The 27,480-nt window shown below is 43.1% G+C and overlaps 1 protein-coding gene across 1 annotated transcript; it reads left to right on the forward strand.

The window, feature by feature from the left end:
* Positions 1-29: 29 nt before the first annotated feature.
* On the forward strand, positions 30-20,167 carry IDH2 (isocitrate dehydrogenase (NADP(+)) 2, mitochondrial). Its single transcript, XM_029574890.1, has 11 exons — positions 30-236; positions 9,729-9,820; positions 10,070-10,235; positions 11,721-11,881; positions 12,018-12,161; positions 12,550-12,686; positions 13,264-13,415; positions 14,140-14,252; positions 15,404-15,501; positions 17,104-17,199; positions 19,767-20,167. Exons 1-11 carry the CDS (start codon positions 116-118, stop codon positions 19,852-19,854), a joined length of 1,368 nt encoding a protein of 455 aa, XP_029430750.1. The 5' UTR covers positions 30-115; the 3' UTR covers positions 19,855-20,167.
* The last annotated feature ends 7,313 nt before the right edge of the window (positions 20,168-27,480 follow it).

The following is a 27,480-nucleotide window of genomic DNA, read 5'->3' on the forward strand; positions in this document are numbered from 1 at the left end:
TACTGCGAGGCTACCGCCTCCTACCCTTCCTTTTTTTTTTTTTTTTGCTTCCTCCGCCAGTGCGTGCGCCCCGCTCCCTCCCGGCTTTCTCTCTCGCTCTCTCTCTCTTCCCAGGATGGCCGGCTACCTCCGGGCCGTGCACTCGCTCTGCAAAGCCTCCTCGTCCGCCGCCCTCAGCAAGAGCCCGGCCGTCCTGGCGCCCGCCCTGAGCCAGCAAGTGCAGCAGCGGAGGAGCTGTGAGTAAAGCCGGCGGTCGCGCACGCATGCTTTAGCCGGCTCGGCGTTGTAGCCGGGGATGCCGGGCTCCCTTCACCGCTCTCCTGGCGCGCTGAAGGAAGGCGGGGGGGGGGAGCCTGGTAAAGGGGGAACGCGTGCCGGGGGGGGGGGGGAGCCTGGTAAAGGGGGAACGCGTGCCGGGGGGAGTAGGAGGAGGAAGCCGGTAGGCCTCCGGCAGCTCGTCCCCATCAGCCGGAAGCGGTGAGCTCTCCCCTCCAGCGAGGTGCCCTGGGGCCGTCTCTGCTCTTGAGAGGGTGGCAGGCAGGCGCCGCGGGGCTTCGCCTGGGGACGGGCCCCCCCGGGGGTGGGCTGCACGCGTCCTCGAGTGTCCGGGCCCGACTGCGTCCTCCAGGGCTGTTCTCAAGGACAGCGGCACCTGGCAGGGACTCGGCTCGCATTCCTGCAGGCGCCCTCCCCCCCCCCCTCTCCCTCCAGCGAGGGGTTTGCTTTGGCTTTTAGCCGGCTCGCTCTGCTTACAGATTCTGGACGGGAGCGCCGTCTCTTAGCTTTGCAACTAATCCACTTGCGAAATGGGGCAAGACGTTATTACATGATGGTATAACATTTTTTTTTCTGTGACATTTAACACTGTGATGAGGGTTGATGGATGAGAAATTACTTCTTTAGGGTCTGCGATACCGGGTTGAATCTGGAAAGGTTTTTGGAGGCTTTTGAGAAATTCAGAGGGCCGATGAAAGGGGTGGGGGGAGGTTAAAATAAAACCAGCGCACGTGTGCCAGTTGTAATAGTACAACCATGGGAAAGGTGCCTTTGACGTTTCCCAAGTGCTTCTGTGTTTATCTGTAACTTTCCCAAACGCGTGACTGTTTAGTTAAGCAGTTTGACCTTTGTCAGGAGAAAGGCGTCTAGGACATTTCACATTAGTGTGACCTTCACTCTACTGCCCAATATTCTTCTTTTTTTTTTTGTTAACTTTTTGGAAAAAAACAAAACTAAGTTCTGCTTTGGCACCCTTTAGGCTTCTTAAAATCTATATAGATTTATCTCACATCTGTTCTTTGGTAGCTCAAGGCGAATTACATTCAGGTGCTATTTTTTTATTTTATTTTGGATTTTTATATACCGACATTCTTACATTACATGTAAATCATACCGGTTTACATAGAACAAATAACAGCTGGAGAATAATTCCATAGTCTGGTACAGTGAACAATTTAAAATTAAATTTGTTAATAAAATAAAAGGGTATATAACTTGGATAAGGTTTATATAACAAAAAATGTACAAAATCGATATTAAATGAGGCACGAAGGGTTGCACGAAGGGGTGTGACAAAGGGGAACCCCTTCGTCGCGCGGTGCCTGGAGGCGAGGCACTTTTCAACCTATATTTTCTCTGTCCCCAGAGGGCTTGAAATCTGTTTTATACGTGAGTTTCCTTCCCAAATATAGTTTTCATGTGATACGTTTCTGAATGAGGAGCTGAATTTTGCACAGGAACTGGGTTCCTTTACAAATGATGCCCTGATTTTAGTACAGTGTGGTATTTAAAACAGTTGCTGAGTTCCCAAGATATGTCACCTAGCTGTTTTTGAATATGGCTTTTTAAAGTATTTCATACTGGAAGATTCGTGGGGGAAGGCAAAATTCTACCTCCTGCTTGTTGCTTGGCAGCCTGACTGGTAGGGAGCCACAAATTCCTGTGTTTTCCACCCTGAATGGAGACCTTCCAGTGCCCTTATTCTGGTGTGACAGTTCAGGAAGATAGCCTGTACCTAAGGGAGTCTATATCCTTTTAGTGAGGGATGTAAACAGTTCTATGGGTTCTGTTGGCACTGGAATTGTAGCAGAAATCTGCAGATTATTTAAACTGTGGGATTGTTGGCTCCTGTTGTGCAGCTAACCACTCAGGAATATATTCAAGACATTTTTGTTCTAATTACGGTATCAATTTGTGGATGTAACTTTTTGGCATTAGATGGCTTTTCAAAAATATATATGATCTAACAAAAATAACATAGAAAAGGATAGACATTGAGACTTAAAAAATATTAAGACAACTCGCTGACTACCTCCATAAAGGTTTATATAAAAGGAACTAATGTATCATATTTTGATGATGTTGACCTATAATGTGAATGTTGCTTTTGTAAACTGATCATCTTCTTTTGGAATCTACCATATAAATGGGCTTGGACTGACTTGCCGCAAATGTGCAGTAGAGAGCAGCTCTACGGCGCATGCGCGAGAGCACGGCGGTCAGCAGGGAGACCAGCGGACAGCTGTCTTGGAAATGGCGAGGAGGAGCAACGGCGGCAGCACAGGAGGTCTCCGGGAGTGTCTCTCTCACGTGCGCCTCATCACCGAGCGTCGGTCGGACCAGCAACGAGCCCGGTGGAGAGACGCGAGAGAGAGACCCCCTGGAGACTTCCCATGGAGCAGCAGCGGTGGTATCTAAGTGTCAGGCGGGCCAGAGAGAAGAAGAGGGAGTGGAGGGCTGAGGGAGAGGGACGGGGTTGTGGAGGAGGTGGGAGGGGAAGGAAGATGAGAAGGCATGGAAGGAAGAGGATGTAAGTGGGAAGGGTAAAGTGGAGTAGAGAAAAAGGGAGTGGAGGAGGGCTGAGGGAGAGGGGAAGAGGATATGACTGAACAAGTGGGAAGGGTAAGAAGTTCTGGAGAAGAGAAAAAAGAGGAGGAGGAGGGCTGGGAGAGGGAAGGGGTTGTAGATGAGGTGAGAGGATGGAAGGAAAAGGGAAGTTGTGGAGAACAGAGCGGCTCTAACCGTGCCGGTCTGACAGATGGAATCTCGCCCGTTTTAACGGGCTTAACGGCTAGTGACAGTATATAAAATACCTAAATAATGTAGGACGAGTACCTTTTTGCAGCAGGCTAAATTATCTGGAAAGGAATACGAATGATGTAATCAAACTTGCAGATACAAAATTATTCAGACTAGTTCAATCACAAGCGGATTGTGATAAGTTGCAGGAGGACCTTGCAAGACTGGAAGATTGGGAATCCTAATAGTACATGAAATTTAATGTGGACAAGTGCAAGGTGTTGCATATAGGGAAAAATAACCCATCCTGTAGTTACATGATGTTAGGTTCTATATTAGGAGTTACCACTCAGTAAAAAGATCTAGGCATCATAGTAGATAATACATTGAAATTGTCTGCTCAGTGTGCTGCGGCAGTCAAAAAAGCAAACAATGTTAGGAATTATTAGGAAGGGAATGGTGAATAAAGCAGAAAATGTCATAATGCCTCTGTATCGCTCCATGGTGAGACTGCACCTTGAATACTGTGTACAGTTCTGGTCACCATCTCAAAAAAAGATATAGTTTCACTGGCAAAGGTACAGAGAAGGGAGACCAAAATAAGGGGATGGAACAGCTCCCCTATGAGGAAAGGCTAAAGAGATTAGGGCTGTTTAACTTGGTGAAGACGCTGAGGGGGGGATATGATAGAGGTCTTTAAAATCATGAGATGTCTAGAACGGGTAGATATGAATCTGTTATTTTACTCTTTCGGATAATAGACTAGGGGGCACTCCATGAAGTTAGCGTGGCACATTTAAAACTAATCGAGAGAGTTCTATTTCACTCAATGCATAATTAAGCTCTGGAGTTTGTCAGAGGATGTGGTTAGTGCAGTTAGTATAGCTAGATTTAGAAAAGGTTTGGATATGTTCTTGGAGAAGTCCATTAACTGGTAATCAAGTTGACTTAGGGAATAGCCACTGGTATCAGTAGCATGGGATTTACTCACAGGCCGATTCAGTAAAAATGCGGGAGAGCGGACGAATGCCCGCTCTCCCGGCACACGCACTGGCCACTCGCCGGTGCGCACGATAACAGTATTCAAATGAAGTGCGGTAGAATCGGGCAAAAGGAGGCGCTAGGGACACTAGCACATCCATGGCGCCTCCTTTTAGCCCGGAGCGGTGGCTGTCAGCGGGTTTGGCAGCCGATGCTCAATTTTGCTGGTGTCTGTTCTCGAGCCCGCTGATAGCCATGGGCTTGGAAACCCGACGCCGGCAAAATTGAGCATCTGGTTTTCGGCCCGACAGCCATGGGCCGAATTCAAATTTTTTTAAACTTTTTTTTTTTTTTTTTTACTCTTCAGGACCTCCAACTTAATATCGCCATGATATTAAGTCGGAGGGTGCACAGAAAAGCAGTTTTTACCTCTTTTCTGTGCACTTTCCCAGTGCCGGAAGAAATTAGCACTTACCTTTGGGTCGGCGCTAATTTCTGAAAGTAAAATGTGTGGCTTGGCTGCACATTTTACTTTCTGTATCCCGCGTGCATACCTAATAGCGCCATCAACATGCATTTGCATGTTGATGGCGCTATTAGGTGCCGCGGGTTGGACGTGCATTTTTCTCCCCTTATTGAATAAGGGGTAAGGGAAAACGCGCATCCAAGAGCAGGCTAACAGTGCGCTCCGGAGCGCACTGTACTGTATCAGCCTGTTAGTGTTTGGGTTCTTGCCAGGTACTTGTAGTCTGGATTGGCCACTGTTGGAAACAGGATGCTGGGCTTGATGGACCCTTAGTCTGACCCAGTATAGCAACTTATGTTCTTAAATGTATTACTGTTGGCATTAAAGGACAATGTATGATGCTTGAAAGGACAGTTTGGCATCCATCCAGGTGAAAATGCCTTTTTGTAATCTTCTGATGGATGATTACCTTTCAGTGAAATGAATAAGTAACCCGAGTTACATGCCCTGTCAATTGTTTCCTCTCTTATATTTATGAAAAATGCATGTAGCTGCCAGTGATCTAATTTGCAAAACATCCAATATAATTTGGCCAACTAATATTACCATTCTTAAATTGTGGAGCTTGGAAAGATTAACTTGGGCAAACAATATATTGGGGTCCAACATGCTTAATGTTTGTGGGTGATGTGAATTCATAGCTGCATATGTAGATTGAAAAAATCCCCCTCCCCTGAGGTCCAGTATGTATACTTTTGAAAATCCAATACAGAGAGAAACTGCTGCCATATTAGATGTGGGGTTATTGCATTTTATTTAATGTTTTTTAGGACTTTTTGTGATTATTTTTAATATGGTATTTTCCTAAGTATCTTTGTTATAGGAACAGTACATGCCTCTTTGTTGTGCCCTGTTTTGAGCACTGTTGTAGAAAAGTTGGATATAAACTAAAAAATTATTTATAAATAAAAATTGCTGTTTGTTTCCTTAGCTGTTGATCTTAAGCTGTTTGGGGTTTTTTTTTTTTTTTTTTGGTCTAGATTGTCTTCCTCTTCTTGCGTTCTCCAGCCGTTTCTCCCCTTTCCATCCGCCTGCACTATTTGACCAGATGGGCTGAGGTACTCTTGGGCCATTCATTAGCCACCACCAGGGATTCTTGGCTGATTAGGCTCCATCCTGTTCCCTTGACAATTAACTGTACCACCCACCTACACCTCCCCTTCCCCCAGCTGGGGGGGGCCACATTGATTACCTCCAGAAGCTGGTACGCAGGGGATGTGCATTCTCTATTCATTTAATTCATTTTGTCGGTCGAGGCATAGCTCAGGAATGGATAGTAGGCATGTATGTCTAGTGCAGACCCCATGCGCGCACACCCATCTGTTTTGCGTGCCTGCTGTCCGTTCGTGATGTGTGTGTGTGTGTGTGTACCAGCGAAACGAATGGAGCAGCAAATGCTTGCCTCTTGAGTTCCTCCTGCCTTGTTAGGTAACATCCTAAAGTGCTGTAGCATCCCCTGCCTAACGGGCTAACTTTTAAATATGAGGTTCCAAAATATTTTTGTATGTTTTTTTTTCTTTTCAGCATCCCCACTTTTCTATACAGGGAAAGAATGGAATGGCATCAGGAGTGAAAACCGCTTCTAGCTCTGAAAGGCCCCTCTGCCTAGGTTTCTTTTTGTAGAGGTGTCCTTAACCTGTAGGATACCTTTGTTATGGTTCACTGTGCATTGCTCTAATTCTGTGTATACATGTCTATACAAAAACTGTATAATTGTAGCCCATTTGGAATCAAATTGGGTTCTGTGTTCACTTTAATTTTGGGATGAGTGTGTAACTTATTGGCATACGTCTTGAGTAGAGTTTAAATATTGCAGACGGTAAATAGACACAATGATCCAGGCTTGCTGCCTAAGGATAGTGCAGTCTGGCATCAATGCTGGCCTTCTATAGGACAGAAAATAACACTTGGAGATCCCTTGGTGCTGGAATAGAGAAATTGTAGTTTTAGAAATGGTCATTGAGACCCTTGTGGTCCTTAGTCTATATTGAAAGGAGAGCATAGTTTCAAGGCAGGCCTGGTTTCAAGGTGACTGCAGGGAGGAAGGAGGAGGTTATCAGCTGTACCGGGAGTGGTCATGTTTTTACACAAATTTCCGTTTACTGTGTAGGATAGCTGGCTGGAACTGGGCTTTGCCGCTACCTTCAGAAAGGTCAAGAGTTTATGGAATGTCCTGAATACTCCGGCAGCAGTAGATTTGCTTGAAGAAAAAATTCTGTTCAAAGGGAAGGTAAAAAATTGTTATTTTAACTTCAGGTAACTTGTAAATTTAGATAACTTTTTAGCATTTTTTTAAATATTTATTTATTTATTTATTTATTTTTTATTTTTATATACCGAAAGTTCCTGTATAAAATACATATCACTCCGGTTCACAGGTAACTGAAATAACTACCGCCGAGTGGCGGTTTACAAGGAACATTTCAAATGAATTTATATGGAATTACATGAAACAAATTAAACAATTTATATGGAGTTACGTGAAACATAACAATATAAGCAGATGTATGGAATGTATGGAAATGAAGGTTGTGAGAAGCTGTAGGTGAGACTTTTTTTTTTCGTTACTGGACTAACTTAATACAGCTGACCGGCTTTCAAGAGCTCTGCATTAACCTGCCCAAGGGGAAAAAAAAGTCTCACCTACAGCTTTTGACAACCTTCATTTCTATACATCTGCTTACAAAAAAAAAATGCTAAAAGTTATCTAAACTTACAAGTTACCTGAAATTAAAATAAGAACAATCTTTTGCTTCCCCTTTGAACAGAATTTTTTCTTAAAGCAAATCGCCTGCTGCCGGAGGACTCGGGACATTCCATAAACTCTTGACCTTTCTGAAGGTAGCGGAAAGCCCAGTTCCAGCCAGCTATGGGGATGATATCTGAATTCAGGAAAACATGGGATAAGCACAAGAGGGGCATCTCTGAGGGAGTGGTAGGGGCTGTACAGATGAGTAGTTGTGGGTGAATAGACTAGAGGCTGTGTGGATTTTTTTGCTTTTTTTTTCTGCTGCCAAGCTTCTGTTTCTTACTACTTTTGTTAGCTGCCTGTGGAGACAGTGAATAGCATATCTGTTCTTAGCTTTGTAGAATCTAAGATGCGTTTGTTTTTTTTTTTTTAGCTGGGGGCATGAAGTAGTGATATTGACATTGGCAGGATCTGCTTTCTTTAGTGCATTCTTTTGAATAATTTGTATTATAATTCTTGGGCAGGTGTGGGTTATTTTATCATAAATTAGTGTGACATATTTTAAGTGCATTATATTCTCATATCAAGATAGTCCCAAAGTTATGCAGTGGGATAAGGAACTGCAATTGTTACAAACCTCATTCTTTTAGCATGTTATACAGTTTTGCTACACGTTTTTTGGCATCTAGTCAAGCACTGACATAGTGGCATGGAGGAATTTTCTCAATGTCTGCATTAACAAAACCGCAGCTAGTTGTAGTTCAGTGAGGAAGAAGAGGTGGAACTGGGAGTTGCTGGGAATTAGCAGATAACATACTCATGATTGTTTAGGGATAAACTTGCGCAGGTAGCTTCTAGAACAGTTTTTGTTTTGAAATAATTCTCCAGTGTTTAAACTTGCTCCAGCTGGCTAACTGATCTGCACAAAATATTCTGTTCATAGTGTGGTGGTTGCCTTGGTATTCCCTGGATTGTATGATGGGTAGTCCCTTGGGAGAATCATTGGTTTGGGTTCCTGATGTCTTGGGTCCTTACTAGTTTGCAGAAAACAGGAATCATTCAAGTTTGAGATACCTTTCCATTCTAGCAGTCTGAAATGCAGATTTATTTATATTTTATAGTCTGATTTCCAATTACTCAAGGAGGATTACATAAGAACAAGTACTTAAAAGTCCCTGTTGTGGAATACAGCTGTCATTTTTCCATGCTGTCTTGGGGGGATAATATACTGTGCTTCACTACTTTAGTGGACCTAGTTCCCCAGGCCCACAGGAGTGGACAACTCTGGTCTTTGAGGGACCCTAATTGTCAGGTTTTCTGGATAATCCTAATTTATATGCATGAAATAGGTATGAGCTGTGTGCAAATCTCATGCATGTTAATGATCCCAAAAATTATATATATTTAATTTTTATTTTTTTAATAGTACTGAGCAGAGCCTGACACAATTAACAGCTATGACTCATTGGCTTAGGAATTACAGGAGAAAATTAAGATTACCATCCATGACCAGACATACTGCTGTGAGCTCCTGGTTTGGTATGCTCTCTGCCTCGTTTGTCATATTTTCCTTTTATTGCCTACATTGTCAAGAAGGGGAAAAGAATCCCTGAGTGGATGGATAATTACTTTTTTGTTTTTTCCCCTGCTATTGACTGGTCACATTAGGATTACACACAATTTTTACTTTAATACTTGGGTTTCTGTAGTGATTTTTTTTTTTGCTTGGTGAGCTAATCACCTCCCTGAATTTTTCAAATCTCAAATTAAAAAGAAGAATTGGTGCCACTTTAAATTTAACAGTTCTGTAGTTATGCAGCTAATTATATGATGCTGGTCACGCCACAGGGTAGATATTCATTTGCTTAGAACACTGCTTTCCAGAAATAGCGAATATAGATGAACTGGTAATTTGGGTTAGGAACAGTAACCTTTTCCCACATTGCTCTGGCACAGTAGTGGACTTGTTGTATGCATCCATCAGTTTGTGTAAATGTTTGCAAGTTAGCCTGACCTTTGATCAGTCTGCCAGCCTCATGTGGGAGTAACCGAAAAAAAAACTTCCCACATTTTTAGGGATGTATGTACTCAATTTTTAATTTTTCTCCTGTACACTTTGCTATAATAATAATAAAAAAAAATAAATTTGTCCATGTGCATCTGCATCCTTTGATCCTTTGTCCCATGGTTTACTCTGAAGTGCCACGTTGTGGTGTCCAGTGAGGCACTGGGACCAGAGGTGCTTGGGATTTGTATTAAGCTGATCCAGGGATATTCTGAAACACCCCATACTTTCACGTAAAGTGTTGCAGTGAACCTTGGGCGGTGTGAATTTGATAGCATCTTTGTAGGTGGGAAATCGTGCCTTCGCTTGGTGTTAACCGGTGTTGAGCGTGATGGGAGTCCTAAGGTCACTTAACTGTTAGTGGTGTAAGGAGAATCTGGGGGGAGGTTAATTTTTCTGTTAACATGGAAGTGTTCTGTAACTCTTCCCCCCTCTTCCCAATCCCCCAAAAGATGCAGACAAAAGGATTGCTGTTGCGAACCCGATAGTGGAAATGGATGGAGATGAGATGACGCGCATCATCTGGGAGTTCATCAAAGAAAAGGTAACATTAGACCCATAGTATGAATGTTCTGAAGCTGTCTGGAGTGGGAAAAACTGCTGCTAACCTGGTTTAGTGTTAACCACTTCAGGCTCCCCTCGTTGGTCATCTATTTTTTTTGATCCGTTTCTAAACTTCCCCCCTGGATCAGTTTGCAAGCTACAGTGTAATGGGGCTACTAAGGCTTGGTACTTTGACCTAGCAATATTTTGAGGTTTTCATAGCTTTTTTTTTTTTTCCTTCTCTTCCTAGCTGATCCTGCCTAATGTGGCCTTGGAGCTAAAATACTTTGACTTGGGTCTTCCATACCGTGACCAGACCAGTGACCAAGTGACCATAGACTCTGCACTGGCCACGCAGAAATACAACGTAGCTGTGAAGTGTGCCACCATCACACCAGATGAAGCCAGAGTTGAAGGTAGGAGAAGAGTACTAGATCATTGCCCCGGGTTATGCTTCATGACTGGATGGAGTAACTGCTTGTAAATATATTTAGATGCTGCCTAATCATTGAACAGTTTCATATTTTGCTCTTGCTTTCCTACGGCATAATTAACCTGGGAACAGATGAAATGAAGCTCTGGAACAAGGCTGTATTTTACTGGCAGTGACTCAAATTTGGGATGGTTTGAACTGTTGCAGTTCCCTTTTATCAGGGCTCACAGTAGTATAATGGGGAAAAGACCACGGCTTTTACAAATGCAGCCACTATGCTGACTTTTCAGCTCTACCTGTTTTTTAAGGTGGGACAGGGGTGGGGTGGCCGAAGACTGCCCCTTAAAAGAAAAGGAGGCATTCTCTTCTCCGGTGCCCCCTTGCAAGGACTCTGGAGACTAATTGTAAGGTAGAGGTAAGAGGGGAAGCCTTAAAACTAAATGGCCGCAGGTTGCCCCACTTTTTTACAAGAGTTTCATTGGCTTCCAATATGTAGAATAAAAATGTAATTTATCTATTGTTTTAAAGTACTACATACAGGTGTCCCTTTGCACCTCACCAGTTTGTCATGTGCACTTAGTGGCTGCCTATAGTCTGCCCCGAATGGTCTATTAAGACTCCCCTTCCCCAGCCAAGCTTGGGTTGGAAGGTAGCAGACAAACGTAATGCACCATTCTTGTGGCATGCCTTACCGTACTTCAAGAAAAGGAATACTCTGAATTCAGAAAAGGGTATTTTAAGACCTGGTGTTTTACTCAAGCTTTTAATACTTGGTCCCCAACTACTTATTTTTAACTATGGTCTTATGTTTATTGATCAGGGTCATCTTATATTGTGTGATAAATCTAGAGTTTGTGTACTTGTTTTGTGTATTGTTGAACTATTATGTCTTTTAAGATTGTAAATCACTTTTTTATGTAAAAAGAGAGGCAATTGAAAGTTTAAACTAAACTCTTATCTAGTGAACAAGCAGCAGGAAACCTTGTAGCATCCTAATTATTGCTGGTCTGAAGCTGAAGGAACTTTGCATGACCTGTAGTAACTTTGTGCAGTTTCTAAATAGATTTTGGCCTTTAAGACCATTCTTGTTAGTCTTCTGCTGGATTGAGATTGCTCAGACGTGGCAGGGCTAGATTAAAGTAACTACAGGGTTGGGATGGTCTGTGGCCTTTACCAAGCTAAAGATAGCTTAAAAAAATTCAGATCCCTCAGTGTATCTAAAAACTTGTCTTGTATGTAATCTGTTTTATTACTTTTGAGCTGTATGTACAGCAGAGCAGCAGCAATCTTTAGAACTTGGCTGGAAGTTAATTGGCCAACCACTCAAGAAAACTGGACAAATCTTTCTATGGTTTCTGCTGCTCTATGCCTAGATACACATACATCACAAGTGGTGCTCAATTTGAACTCTCCTCCGTGGTACCTAGCATGGTGATTGCAGCATTCCTCTCTGCATTTCATGTTTCAGAATTTAAACTGAAGATGATGTGGAAGAGTCCCAATGGTACAATAAGAAACATCTTGGGTGGGACAGTTTTCCGGGAGCCAATTATCTGCAAGAACATTCCCCGACTCGTCCCTGGCTGGACCAAGGCCATCACCATTGGCAGACATGCCTATGGTGACCAGGTACGTCATGGCTTAAATGGAGAGGGCCTGGGGGAGTGATCGGTCACTAACTGGGGCAACTGTAACTTTCAAAAGTTGCTAATGGTTAACACAAAGTTTAAACTTTTTTTTTTTTTTTTTTACTTTACATTTGTAGTACAAGGCCACAGACTTTGTTGTAGATAGGGCTGGCAACTTCAAGATGGTATTCACGCCCAAGGATGGGTCTGCGGCCAAAGAATGGGAGGTGTTCAATTTCCAAGGAGGTGGAGTTGGGATGGGCATGTACAACACAGATGAGGTAAGGAAGTATCTAGGTAATAGCCAAATGCTTCCCCCCACTCTCCAATAAATGAGTATCTGCATGATTTTCCCTTCTGATGATCTGCATGAACTCCTTGAGACCGCGCCAAGCATGACATTTTAAAATGAATCTTTCCCCAAAGTAGGTTCCCTTTTCCATGTCCATCTTTATAAGAGCAGCACAGTATTTGGTGGTGGTTTTTGTTTTTTTTTTAAATATATCATATTGCTGCCACTTGCAAACTTGATCCACTGTGTCCAGATCTATTGTGATGTGGTTTGATGAACCTGTGGTTATTTCTGGAGACCGAATGTGACCCTTGTGTTTGTTCCTCCTGCCCCCTCTCCCTCCTTGTTCCGTGGGATTAAAACGTGTGCATTTTCAGTCTATCACAGGCTTCGCTCACAGCTGTTTCCAGTATGCCATTCAGAAGAAGTGGCCCCTCTACATGAGCACTAAGAATACTATTCTGAAGGCTTATGATGGCAGATTCAAGGACATCTTCCAAGACATTTTTGAGAAGTAGGGAGAACTTCAGTTTTGTTTTATACTCATCCTCTTAAACTGGCATCCATCCAAAGCCACTGTGAGAACTTCCTGTAGACAGCACCATTCATGACAATAAATCTCTGGAGGAAGACTGGAATTGGCTTACCTAGCTCTTAAACCTCTTCACACTATCAACTATGGAGCGAGGATGCTTAAACTTCTCCCGCTATCGACCGTCTGTAGTATCTCCTATAATCAGTGGTTCTTATACCTGGATGGATATAAATCAGTACTTTCCATTCTCAGGCCCTTGCATGAGCAGGATGCATTGTGGACTGACTGACTTAGATTTTTATGCTACCCTGGTTTTGTCTTAATATTTCAATACAAGGGCCATTGTAGTCTAGAAATCCTCATTAGATAGGAGAAATGTTAGCATGGGGCATTGCCTAGTGACTTTTTCTCCGGCATGGATCTGATCTCTTCACCATTGTTAGAGTTGATGACTGAATGATACAGATTACGGCAACAATAGCAAGGGAGAAAATGTGGCCGTAGACAATCCCAGGCAGGGGAAGGTTAACGTGTTGGCGATTGTCTTAACCTCCAGGAACTACAAGCCAGAATTTGATAAGCTGAAGATCTGGTATGAGCATCGTCTGATTGATGACATGGTGGCCCAAGTGCTCAAGTCTGCTGGTGGCTTTGTTTGGGCCTGCAAGAACTATGATGGAGATGTCCAGTCAGATATTTTAGCTCAAGGTAACTGGCTTGTTTTTCACCATAGGGGGTGGATCATGGTGGGGATTAATTTTCTGCACTAACTGTATTTAGTTTTTAGTGACCTTTCAGCGGTTAAATTGACGCTTGGTATTCATTATGGCATCTCGGCAAATCTCATAGCCATGATTTGTACTGATGAACAGGTACCATGCACAATCTGGTTTGAAGATTGAGGGCAGATGACTCTGAAAAGGAGTAGAAATATCTGTACAGATAATCTGTAAACAGCAGAATCAGGACATAAGAGGTGCCATGCTGGGTCAAGCCAAGGTCCACAGAGCCCAACATACTGTTCTGACAATGGTTTAGTCCGGATCACAAGTACCTAGCAGATGGCCCAATAGTTGATCAATTTTTGTTTCTCCAAGGATAAGTGATGACTTCTTTTCCCTGGCAAATAACAGTTTAGGGACATTTTACTTCAGGAACTTAATCCAATCCTCTTTTGAACTCCACTGCTAGCTGTCTTGTCTACGTCCTCTAGCAACAGATTCAATAACTTCATTGTGCGCCAAGGGAAAAAAAATACTTTCTATGATTTTTGTTTTAAATCTGCCAGTTCCTACTTTCATGGAGTGTCCCTTGGTCCTAGTGTTTGAAAGGGTAAATAACCATTCCCTCTCGTTTTCTATTCCATTCCACTTATGTCTTTATAAATCTGTCATATTCCTTAGAAATTCATTCTCCTAGTCTCTTTATACAGGTTTTGGCTCCCTTGGCATGATGACATCTGTTTTGGTGTGTCCAGACGGCAAGACCATTGAAGCAGAGGCAGCTCATGGCACTGTCACCCGCCATTATAGGGAGCACCAGAAGGTATACATGTGCTGTTTGCTGAACTTGTAATGGAACCTGCTCTCTTCAGCCTGTGTCGCTTTGAACCTCTTGAGGGCCAATGGTTGTGTAGTACAGACCAGTACATGGTCAATACGGTTTTCAGGCAATAGAAAGTGGCTCTTCTGTTCTAGCCTGAGCTTTAGTCTGTTAGCAGCAAGACAGTAGGTCAAGGCTTATCAAATCTGGTCCTTGAGGGTTGCAAATAGGTATGGTTTCTAGGGTATATATGAGAGAAATCGGAAGGTAAACAATAGTCTACCCAGTCTCATATTCACCTAAATGTCAGATACAATATACTTTGTGGTGGTGGTGTCTACTGACGGGTGAATTTGAAACTGACTATACTCTGGTTTATAGGGTAACAAAACTATGCAAATAAGTCTTAACACTTTTTTTTTAACACATCTATACAAGTGCATTTGAATATTCATTGTGGCTGTCCTGAAAACCAAAGTTTGTGGCCCTTGCTGAGACTCCTTTATGAATTATAAATTACGATAACTTGATCTTTGAGAGACCGTACAACCTCTGTATCTTAAATGGTCTGCCATAGCTTAACTTTAATATACAATTTGCTGAAATCTTGTCTGTGTTCACTTTCCCAATATGCCTAACTTGATTTATCACTGCAATACAGCACATCAGAAGAGTCCTGAAACTTAAATGAGATCTCAGAATAGAGTAAAACCCCTTCATTCACTTATAGCTGGGTCAAACTGCAAGTGGAAATGACTAGTGAATGGACAGCAGCAGGTCATCTCATTAGCTTTCTGTGACAGGTGCTGATCCGGCTCAAGCTAAGGTGACCCTTAGGAGTATAGTTAGCCATGCTGTGTGTCTTTGTGTGTGGGAGGGTAAGATTGTCTTGATCTGTGACAAGTAGTAGTTTAATACCCTCTGTCCCTTTAACTGCTTTGAGCCCTGAAACATTTTAAATTGAGGCTCCTTGCTACACTTATTCAGGATATAAACCCACTTGAATTGTTCCTCTTCCCACAATACTCATGGTCTTGTGGAAATGTGTTGGCAAGATCCCTAAATGAGCCTTGTTTAGTTACTGCTTGTACATTTCTTTTCATGTCTTGAGTGAAGCATCTTCATCTTACATATTCCTGAATCCTTTTGTTTAGGGACGACCCACCAGCACCAACCCCATTGCCAGCATCTTTGCATGGACTCGAGGCCTTGAACATAGAGGCAAGCTAGATGGCAACCAGGACCTGATTAAGTAAGTTTCTACATCTTGGACTGTGTACAGTACTCATTGAGGGCAAATATCATTCCATCATCCTTCTGTCTGGCTACACACATATTTGTAAAAACTTGAGGGTAATATAAGATTTAAAAAGTAGTGTATTTCAAGTATTACCCATATAACTAAGTTATGTACTTAAATTGTCATTCCTTGGATGTGTGTTTGTATTGACAAATGCAGCATTACCTGTTTTTGAATAAAGAGATTGTAAATTAGAAAGTAGTGGATTTTACAAATGTGCAAACAACCTTTTGTGTTTCTGATCCTCATGGTATTAAGCTTACATAGAGCATCTGCCATAATGTTCCCATTTTGCCTTTGCTGAGGTATGCAGATGGACGTAAATGCACTGGCTGAATTTTAGCTACTAAGCTGGCAGGATTATATATGACCTTACAAACAACTACAAATTATTATGAATTGCTTAAGGATCTTGATGAGGGATGGTGTGCATTTACAGAATGCAGTCGTGAAGTTTGGGTTCCTTTATATATTTGGTAGATTGCCACCAAGTTGTAATGGTGCATTAACCTGTGTCTAGTCAAGTAAACCTTTTACAAACATGATCACAAGCTGATCTGTGCACCCTTTGAACATCTGAATCATGGTATATGAAGGAGGATAATTTTCTCCCAACTGGTGCAGAATTAATGGCTGTTGGTGTGAGCAGTGAATTGCAGTGCAGACATGTTTGTTGTACAGTCTTCTGAAGAAACTAGGACGCTTCAGGATTTTATTTTCAGCAATCTCTTTGATCAGGGTAAATATAAAATCTTGTAATTGCTGTTAGTACACTTGGATACTTTAGATATTGAGATCAATAATTTGTACGTTTTAGTTCAATAAAGGTATCGAACTTGTTTGTTAAAACTGTATCTAACTTAAAGGATAATTAATACTGAGTGCTGCTGCTACCATACCATTCTCTTTAGTTAGATTTAAATAGTACATAAAAACATGTTTGCCATGATGGGTCAGACCAAAGGTCCATCAAGCCCAACACCTGTATCCAGCAGCAGCCAGTCCAGATGGCAGGATTCCTAGATTCAGTAGAAGCCATGCTGCTTATCTCATTGACAAGCAGTGGATTTCCCTCCAGGAACTTTTTTCCAAACCATTTTTAAACCCAGCTACACGAACAGCTTTTACCACATCCTCTAGCAACACATTCCAGAATTTAATTGAGTGTAAAGTATTTTCTGTTTATCTTAAATGTATCATCTACTAACTTCATTGCATGTCCCCTAGTTTTGTAGTCTTTGAAAGAGTAAACAGATTAACATTTACCCATTTCAGTCCACTCAGGTTTATAAACCTTTCTCCCCTCTGCAGTCTCTTCTCCAAGCAGAAGAGCCCTAATCTCCTGGAACCGTTCCATCCCCTTAATTTTGGCCACCCTTCCCCTTAGCTTTTCTAATTCCACTGTTATCTCTTTTGCAACGTGTAGACCAGGACTGCACACAGTACTCAAAGTGCGGTCACAGTACGCTCTCTAGCTCAAGTAATTAAATGCATTTGATTTATACCAGTTGATATCCACTTTGTATAAATGGTGCTGTGTTGCTGTCTTCCCAGATTTGCCTTGACTCTAGAGAAGGTTTGTGTGGAGACTGTGGAAAGTGGAGTCATGACAAAGGATCTTGCAGGCTGCATTCATGGTGGCCTCAGCAAGTAAGTGCCTGCACTACAGGAGCTGCACAAAAACTCCCATGGGTTGAGGACAGAGTTGCTGATTTTTGCCAGCCTGCTGTGGAAAGCACTGTACTTGCATGGGATATCACTTTAGTGACCTCGCCACTGACACAGCAAGAAGCTTTTTACATCTGCTTCAAGCCCTGCTATAGAATGCACTGGTGGTCACACTAGGAGCAGAAGGAGACGAGAAGTGGTGCTGGGTGCTCGCATTGATCACACTGAATTGTACATTTTTTGGTGGTTAGGGAAGTAAATGCCCCCACTGAGGTCCATCCTACCAGGAATCTTATGTGATGGAGATGAGAATATTGACCTGCGTCCACAATGCTTATTACCTACTGTGGCCCAGGGAAGAGGACTTGTCAACTCTTTTTTTTTTTTTTTTTTTTTTTTTTTTTTTTCTTTTCCAGTGGGGGTGGAGAGCAGAAGGCTAGGATGGAAACTTTTTGTTTGGGCAGAGGGAGGTTTCATTGTACTGCAAATTCTGCAGGGCATACTATGTTAAAATGTTCCTGTGTGGTGGGGGGGCGGGGTCAGCTGTTGCTTTGCTTACATTTCTCCAAGCACTGTAGGGTGCTGCCTGCCTGTTTTGAGGTATTCTTAAAGATGCTTGAAAATTAGATGTTGGCTAAACAATGGTACTGCAGTAACAATCATTTGGGCTCTGCTGCAGTAAACTTCTGATTGTGAAAAAGTTTGCATGCCCAGTCCAGACTAGATTACTTGGTACCTTGCCAAATAATTACACCAAACTAGTCTAGTCTTCCAATTGTAAAGCTCCCTGTTGAAGTTTACATGTAAGCAGGGCAACTATGGCGTGCGTAAAAGCAGTTATAGGAATTTACCATTGCTGGCATGAACCTGCAAACTGGCCTTGACCACAGCTTTGAAAGCTGCTGCTTGCTTCCCCATATGTTTAGCTCTCTGGTACACAGCAGCCAGAGAACAGACTTCAGGCTGGACTCTGGCAAAATCTTTTATAAACCTCCTATTTGTAGAAAGTATCAGCCAAAGCAGCTTTGCTATTCTTATGCAGTTCAAACAAATGTGACAGTGCAGCTTAGTTCAGTACAGTTTTCTCAAGGCCTGCCTAACACCTTGCAGGGTGAGCTCTTGACTGAAAAAGCAAGGCCATGATGGAGAAGAATTAGAATGTGGGATTAAATGGAGGATATTGAATCATGAAGAGCTTTTTTTTTTTTTTTTTTAAGGCGAATTCTGGCTATATATTGTTAATTAGCCTTTTGTGCCCATTTAATGGAAATAAGCAGAGAATATCTACCCCAATTGTATGTAAGAAACTAAGAATTGACCTCCCAGGCGTGAGTCTAGATGGATGTAGGAGCAGGAAGAATAAGATTCAAATATTAAACACAGAAGGATTATGCAGAGAAGGCTGTGGGTCCATTTGACTATACATAACTTTTGTGAAGGGAAGGCTGGGAGATGGCCCCCCTTTCTTAGTGATGCTATGATAAATGGTTAGATCTGAATACAGTCTGCAATATAAATATTTTGATAAAGATTAGTGTTTTGTATTGGTGTTTTTTGCATGGCAGTTTTCACATGAACCTTCAAGTGGAGCTACCCCGTGTGATTAGTGTTTTGGCCAGGAGTCGCTAACATATCCTAAGGGCTGACCACTAGGTGTTGCCACTGAGCAATAACTCACCTCTCCTCTCCTCCAGGGGCTGGGACTGACTGCTGCCTCGGCCTGCCTGGGGAGCAAGAGCAGAAGCCTGGCTTGAATTCAAAACCTCTTCCCCTGGATGATTGCCACTGAGCTGACCTATGTTACCTTTGATTTTTAAAGTCCTTTTTCAGATAATTATGATCTGAGCTATATTTACATTAAGGTTACCTTAACAAATCTTTATAAATGTTTTTGTTCTCCACTCCCAAACCAGCCTGCCCACCCCCAAAAAAAATTTTAATTTCCATTTTTGGATACAGTGTGCTTATATGCCAAACTTTACATTTAGACACAAAATATAGCATTTTCAGCATTACCATAACACTCCATGTATTCAAGGACCAGCACGAGGAAACAGAAAAGCTGTTTTGTTGCAAAGGCTTTTCAAGGGAGCTTCTGGCATCTGACCTTCATCCTCTCACTTTGCTTAAAATCTTTAGGAAGCTGTAGAACAAGGAGGTCATGGGATGAGGGTGGAAGTGGGTAGATTCAGATATAAGGAAATTCCTTGTTGAGAGGTGGTGAATGCATGTAATAGCCTAGCTCCCTTTGCAGGTTGTGTAGACCAGAAGAGCATCGGATCTCTGCGGGAGTGGTAGGGATTGTACAACTGAATCAGTTGGTGTGGATGGGCAGACTAGATAGGCCATATGGTCTTTCTATTAGCTTGGTCTGAGTTTCTGCATCGGTGGGCAAACCGTTTCCATATGGAAACGTTGAGACGTTTGAAGGTTGCTCAAGTTTCTTAGCATTGCTTGAGAATGTGAGGCAAAAGGTGCATGCCAAGAGCAGCTAATATAGATAGATGCTACTGTTCTGATCTTTAAACTTTTGTTTGTTTTTTTTTCAGTGTCAGACTGAACGAGCACTATGTGAATACAACGGACTTTCTTGATGGCATCAAGAAAAATCTGGACAAAGCACTAGGCAAGAAATAGAAGATAACGTCCCTCTGTGGTTGGGAGATGCACGCAGTTTACCTCATTTTTAACTTTAACAGGAAGAAGATAAACTTACTTTTTTTTTTTTTTTAACCCTGTTTAACGCTGGTTGGTGTTCATCTGCACCTGGTGAGAGGAAGACACACAGGACTGAAACCAGGAGGGAGGTGCTAACTGTTCTGTAGGATGTACAGTGTTGATCTCCCTAGTTTTCCATGTAGGGAAGAAAAGCCTCGTCTGCTGTAACTTGCCATTTCATCTGACCTCTTCATGGTGCCATGTGTCGTCATTAAACGTCTTCATAAATCCAGCTCTTGTTTCATAAGTGACCCGGGAGGGGGCCGGGGCTGCTCAAAACTGTTCTCAATGAACATAAGCTACCATAGTGAGATTTAGTAGCAATTTATGAATCTTGTATATAAAAACCTTTAATTTTAGAGGTCATGAGAATGATAGGGTTTTTTTTTTGAGGGTGGATGTACAGTAGCTGGGGGCCAAGACTAATTACGGAAACTATAGTATTTATGCTGTGCTACTGTGTTTTTCTCCCATCCCCACCATAAAAATCTACAGGTCCTTACCAAAGGGATGCATTAATATAGCCCTTCCCCCACCCTCCCGAAACCACCTTTTGCAGGTAGTATTCCCTTCCTTGAAAAGGGGGGGGGGGGGGGGTGGATGAGTCTGGAGGCCTTCAGCTTGAGTACCGGAGCTTCAAATTGCTTTCCTATCTGCCTTGGGCTTAATGCCTCAGTTACCCCCAGTGGTATTCTGTTGCTCTCTCCACGATGGGGAAAGCCGCATCTAGGTGCACCGACGTCAATGTTCTCTTCCAAGTACCTACTCCAAAGGGTTTATTTACTGCACTGGCTAATTCTGTAATCTAAAATTGCCTCCTAGAATCATCCTCCACCTAATGGCATTGCCTTGTGACTCGAATAAACGTAAGCACTGTACCTTTAAAAAGAAAAAAAAAGGCAACCTCCTGAAGAAAAGTGGTGCTGCTGTTAAGTGGAATTTCTATTGCTGTTCGATCCAAGGGGATCAGCCTCTTTCATGTTAACTTCCGCTATACGGCTCTGCTCTTCTGGTTCTCCCTCCGGTGCAGTTAATACACTCAGATCAGTCTGAGCCACACGGGGGTCCCTGTTTGAGGCTACGGCATACGCCGTAATCATTCACGAGCTGATACAGTAAAAGTCGCGGGAGAGCCGGCGAGCGCCCGCTCTCCCAACGCGCGCACAGGCCAGCGTCCCAAACGCCTCCTTTTTGACAGAAGCCGGCGGCTGTCAGCGGGTTTGACAGCTGACGCTCAATTTTACCGGCGTCTGTTCTTGAACCTGCTGACAGCCATGGGTTCAGAAAACGGACGCCGGCAAAATGGAGCTTCTGTCTTCCAACCTGCGGTAGACTTAATTTTTTTTAATTTTATTTTTGTGGCCTCAGACTTACTATTGCCATGATATTAAGTCGGAGGGTATACAGAAAAGCAGTTTTTTCTGCTTTTCTGTGCACTTTCCTGGTGCTGGCAGAAATTAACATCTACCTTTCGGTAAAATGTGTGGCTTGGCTGCACGTTTTACTTTCTGTATTGCGTGGGCATGACTAATAGGGCCATCAACATGTGTTTGCATGTTGCGGTTGCTATTAGTTTTGGGGGGGTTGGACACGTGTTTTCCACGTGCTATTACCCCTTACTGTATAAGGAGTAAAAATAGCGTGCCAAACCGGGGGTGAATGGTGTGCTCAGCCTGAGTGTACTTTACTGAATCAGCCCGTCAGCTGGTATGAGTGCATGAACACCAGTGCACTGCATTGCAGATTGGCTTGTCTCAAGGGGTAGGCAGGAAGGGTAATTTCCCAGCCTGTGCCAAGGTTTACCCTTTTGGATCAGTCTGCAAGCCCTCAAGCCTGTGTGGGGGGGGGGGGGGGGGGCGCCCCCCTCTGTACCATTTTTTTTTTTTTAATGGCTGACCTAGTTACAGAAGAACTGGGACAAGGCTGTACGTCAAAAAGGTACTGAAACCTCTTCTTGTCTGAAATAGCCCTTGAAGTGGGTGTTCCAGCTAAAAGGTGCTCAGCCTTTTATATTTTTCTCCATGGGGTTCCTGTTGCTAAGTCTGTTTTTAATAGGGCTTAGTTAAAGCCCAGAACTGCTCATCCTCTTGAGGACAAGCAGGATGGGTAGTCCTCACACATGGTGTGACATCAAATGGAACCAGAGGTGGCAAATGTATGTCAAAGTATCTAGAAACGGACTGGGCAGGCTGCCCTTAGTCGTGCTCCTTACACAGCTGTCATTCAGTTTAAGCAACATGGTACCTCTCCTTTCCATATGAGGATGGAACAGATTCAGCCATGTGAAGCCAAAGAAGGAGCAACAGCAGTTTCAGGGCTCACCAGTAAGAGTAGGTGTGAAGAGGCTGATGTGGACCTTAGTGACAGATCAGGAGTAGCAGCTGGGGAAAGACGAGTAAAAGTTGTTCCTGTGGGTTTTGCATCCCTACCAGCAGATGGAGCCAGAGAACTAAAAGCTTTTCAGGCACTGCTACTTTAGAGTGATATCCCTCAGTATTTGTCTCCAGCAGATGGTAGAGGTGCAAACCTGCAGTCTAGCAAAAAAAAAAAAAAAAATTGGACAAGAAATTAGGAAGATTAGAGGAGATGCTCCCTGTGGAATTAGGTTCTGGCATGGGCCATGCCTCAGGTCGAGCAAAGTGTTTGGCTAAAACTGAACAGCGATTGCCCACAGCATCCAGGGGTAGGAAAGCCACAGGTCCTTCAGTCAGTGACTTCTGTTTTGGGTTTTTTTTGTCTGACTTTTTTTTTTTTTTTTAATTGTAGCTGCTGGCCTCAGGTGTTGCAGGTAACAAAGTAGGTTTAGATGCCAAAAGATGTCAGATTAGAACTATTTTTGTTGGAGATGTATTCTTAAAAAGAGCCTGACATGGCCTGAGTGTCGCCCCACAGTGGGGCTGCCTCAGGGGCTTAGCAGGAGTAGAATGAGCCAGTGCTGGCAGGAGATCCACTCCACTGCTGTGAAAGTTTTCAAAATGGCCCTGTTCCAACCCTTAACTGCGGAAGGGTTGCCTGCCTCCACCAGCGCAGCCAGGCCAAGGCTGCGCTGCTTAGATGATTCTGTTATGTAGAGAGCCCTTGAAGTGGAGATACAGTAGAAGCACTGTCTGCCTGTTGAGAGCTGTGACCAGTGCTCCCTACACAAGGTGCAGTATGAGATGGTGTAGCCCAGTATACTTAACCATGCACCAGCTGCTGGAGACACCAAATGGGATTGGCAGCCCCAGGACTGACTCAGCCTGAGCACCCTGCCTTTGGCTTCCCCCCAGCAATGGGCTGAATGCTGGGAAAAACAAAAAACAAGCACTGCTTCTTTTTTTTTTTTCTGTAGAAGCTTTACTAGTAAAAAGAAAAAGTTTAGTTACCTGAAAAAGGGTGGCAGAGGTATGTATCCCCTGAGGGAGCTGGACCACTGCCTATCACCCCCCCCCCCCCCCACTGTGTATCCAAAAGAGCAAATTTGGGGTCCCCAACCCCTGCTCATGCTTAACTTGCTACAATGAGGGATGGTCCCATTGGGACCTGCTACTTTCCTGCTAGGAAAGGCTGAACAATCTCCAAGAATACCTAAGCCCCTAGTGCTACTTTTTTTTTTTTTAAACAGATACAGAACCACAGCTTTTGTACCATCTCCATCTGTTGGAGAGAGAGAAATACTGAAGAAATGCAGGTTCCACACTGAGTTAAGAGGCAGTGCCTGTGAAACATTCTCTGTCTCCATCTGCTGGAAGGGAGGCAAAATGCAGTAGTCAGGTCTGAGCTGGGCCTGTATAGGGAAATGGGAATAAGTAAAGAGGATTTTCAGATGTATTGCAGTGATGGGACAAAATGATCTCTGCTTTTATGAAGAGGATAATAGTGGGAGTCTTCTACAGAATTAGTCATCATAACCTATTTGGACAGAATTATATTAGGCAGGAGCTAATGTGTGGAGAGGAAAACATTTGACAAGAAAGGAACCAGACTTGGCCTCTTTCCATCTTTTTAAAGTAAAGATGAGCAGGTCAAGCTTAATTACTACATTCTTGAAATAAAACTTCTACAGAATATTTCTTTATTTATAATTATTGCTAAGTAAACAAACTTTGTTTATACAAGAAACTTAAATACAGTAGAGCTTTGCACAAGTGGAAATCATCATTCTTTGCTCAGATTAAAAGGAAAGCTTTGTTCAGTCCGATTTCTCCCCCCCCCGAAGCCAGAAAAGGTGGTTACATACTCCTGCACTGTTTATATAAACACACAAATTAGTTCCAGCATGGATACAGCTTATAAACCACCAAAAAGAGGCTGATGTGAAATGCTTAAAGATAAATCCAAGCATCACGTTGGCATTCACATATTTTGAAAATTAAATATGAGTTATATACATCAACTTAGGCTTCCAAAGACCATAACACCACACAGCAGCATATAGACCAAGTTTTGCCAAGAACTTTCACAGGTAGATCATCGGTATTAGAGCACAGCAGCTTGAAACGTTTTTTGGGGGGGGGGTTTTTTTAACACATGTTTTCTTCTGCATATAAAATGTTAAGGAAATCAAAGAATAAGAAAACCAGTCCCTGCCGTCGTGGAGCATTTATTCATTCTTGCTCTTAAGCCTGAGGCTCAAGTGTTTTGCCGCAGCACTCAGCAGGCATCCAACATAACGCTAGGTTTGGAAGGTTGTTCTGCAGCGGGGTAACACTTATGCTTGACGCCATTTATTTCCTTCAGCTCGTTCAATGGCATCACAAATTTCTCCGCTCACCTGTGACATTTTTATATGGAGAAGAGAAAATTTGTAAAAAAAAAAAAAAAAGTTTCAAGCTGCTGTGCTCTAAGACTGATGATTATTGATGACCCATGCAAGTTCTTGACAAAACTTGGGTCTGTGTGCTGCCAGTGTGATGATGGTCAGTGGAGGCCTCTGCTAATGTATATAATTCATATTTAATTTTCAAACTATACAGGATAGATATAGTACAGGGGTGGCCAACTCTAGCCCTTAAGAGCCACCAGCAGAGCTGATTTTTGGGATCTTCATAATGAACATGTATGAGATACATTTGCATACAATGAAAACCGGGCATGCAAATGCAGCTCATGGCTATTTATTATGGAGATCCTGAAAAGCAGACCTACGCCTAAAGGACAGAATTGGCCAACCCTGTCCACACACTTGTTTTTCCTCAGTGGCCATTTTACTAACAATGCAGGGGAAAAAACAGTAGTACTTTTGTCTCAGAGAAGAATGTTTCAAAGAGTTCTCATGTAAACCAAGTGCATGAGTTTTCATATGGGACAGTAAGGTTTTCTGAGGCATCATGGTATTGACCATCCCATGAAATCAAAGATGGGATTTTAGGGTGACATTTATTTTGGATATTACACCTTCTGCCTACAGCTCAGCACCTGGCTACAGCAACTCACAATCTTCCTCATCGATACATAATCTGCAGCAGACAGGCAGAAACTTTTTTTTTTTTACTTTCAGCTTCACCCCCATGGCAGAGTTACAATGGATTGTAAATTGCTTCTAAGCTGCGCCTCCTGGTGTTGTAGCACAAAAGTGAAACCAGGTCCCTGTCCTTCCTTGGGAGTGGTTATCTATGCCTAGCTAAAGAAAAATAGCTTTCTAAAATTATATATTTAAAAAAAAAAAAAAAAGAGGTAGTAGATTGTGAGGTTTAATAGAGAATTTCCTGAACAGAAGATGGCAAAAGAGCAACAGGAAGAGCTCCAGCCTCTTCAGTGAAAGTGAGAGCCAAAGGCCGATGCACGAGCTCCCGGTGCACCTTCCCGACCAGGACCTGTTAGCCCAGAGCCGTCTCCCTTCCACCACTGACCAGTTTCATGCTAGTGGGAGATGAAAAGAAAAAAAACAAACAAAAAAACCCAACTATTTTCAGAGTTATGGGGTTTTTCTTGTTATTGGCCAGGAAGGAAAGGAAAAGAGGTGAATTTACATTTCCTTCAACATTAACATAGGGCAGCCAGGGGAAAGAAAAAAACACCAAAAAAACCTCAAACCCTTTCTTACAGCAGGAGAACAAGGAGCTCTTTTTAAGCTGCTGTTTTGATACTACACAGCTAAATATTATTAATCAGTAATCTTGAAAAGGAAGCCAGAGCCATGGTTTGCTGCCCATGTTAACTTGAGACTACCATCCTGTCACTTATAGAAACAGCATGACCAGACAACGCTGCTCCTAGGGGTGTAGATGGTAGAATTGTTATATTTAAGGCCGCCTCACATGGGGAGTGAAGGAAAATTAGTTCTTACCTGTTAATTTTTGTTCCTGTAGTACCATGGATCTGTCCAGACTGTGGGTTGAGCCTCCTGGCCAGCAGACTGAGACAGACCAAAACTGAAACGGTATCCTACATCAGGACAGAGCCTACCCTGCAGCCCTTAGTATAACCATTGTCAAAGCAGATAAGAACAAAGATAAAGCAAGTGAGTAAGAACTAAACAATTATCAACATTGAATGGACGCTGAAGGTCTCTTGCATATCCTTGGTCATCAAAACAGATGCTTCCGGTGTCCATAAGATAATGATAGGTGACTCATCCAGAGACCTGTAGAAAAAGCTTCAAGTGGACAGCAGAAACAGGGAAGGGAGTCTGGACTGAGCTGTGGTACTAGAGGTACAAAAATTAACAGGTAAGAACTAATTTTCCTTTCCCTGTATGTACCCGAATCAGTCCAGACTGTGGGTTGTACCAAAGCTTTCCTAAACTGGGTGGGATCGAGACAGTCCTGGTCGAAGCACCTGTCGACCAAAAGACCCAAAAACCGGTGCTTGCACATCAAGATGGTAATGTCGAGCAAAGGTATGCAGGGATGTCCATGTAGCGGCCCTGCATATTTCCTGTGGAGAGACCGATTGACTCTCTGCCCACGACGTAGCCTGAGAACGCAAAGAATGAGCCTTCAACCTTAGGAACGACCTGGCCTTGGCAGAGATAGGCCGATGAGATCGCCTCCTTCAACCACCTAGCAATAGTAGTCTTAGAAGCCTGTTTGCCCCTATTTGGACCACTTCAAAAGGACAAAAAAGATGATCGGAAATCTGAAACTCATTGGTGACCTGATACGCGTTTCACATCAAGCCGGCAAAGATTGCCCCCAATTGGACCCGCGATGTCCTCCAGAGAGAACGTGGGAAGCTCCACTAACTGACTGACATGAAAAGAAGAAACAACCTTTGGTAAGAAGGAAGGAACAGTTTTGAGAGAAACCCCCAAATCAGAACAGATAGACCAGGAAAACCGTCTTAAGCATAAGATCCTTAAGAGTAGCCTGACTGAGAGGTTCGAATGGAGCCACAGAGAGCCCAAAGGACTAAATTGAGACTCCAGGACGGACAGGTGGAACGGACGGGTGGCCGCAAATGCTTGGCGCCCTTCAAAAACTGAACAATGTCCGAGTGAGACGCCACAGCTTGACCTTCCACGCAACAGAGGAGAGAGCCGAGAGCGGACACTTGTACGCGCAATGAACTGAAGGAAAGACCCTTGGAGAGGCCCTTCTGAAGAAAGGAAAGAACCACCGCAAG

The sequence above is a fragment of the Rhinatrema bivittatum genome, chromosome 13, assembly GCF_901001135.1.
Source record: "Rhinatrema bivittatum chromosome 13, aRhiBiv1.1, whole genome shotgun sequence".
Taxonomy (NCBI): domain Eukaryota; kingdom Metazoa; phylum Chordata; class Amphibia; order Gymnophiona; family Rhinatrematidae; genus Rhinatrema; species Rhinatrema bivittatum.

Excerpts from the sequence above, each read along its gene's own strand:
- IDH2 (XM_029574890.1), top strand. The coding sequence starts at position 116 with ATGGCCGGCTACCTCCGGGCCGTGCACTCGCTCTGCAAAGCCTCCTCG. Across the intron at positions 237-9,728 it reads AGTGCAGCAGCGGAGGAGCT|ATGCAGACAAAAGGATTGCT; the intron begins GTGAGTAAAGCC and ends ATCCCCCAAAAG. Across the intron at positions 13,416-14,139 it reads GTCAGATATTTTAGCTCAAG|GTTTTGGCTCCCTTGGCATG; the intron begins GTAACTGGCTTG and ends CTCTTTATACAG.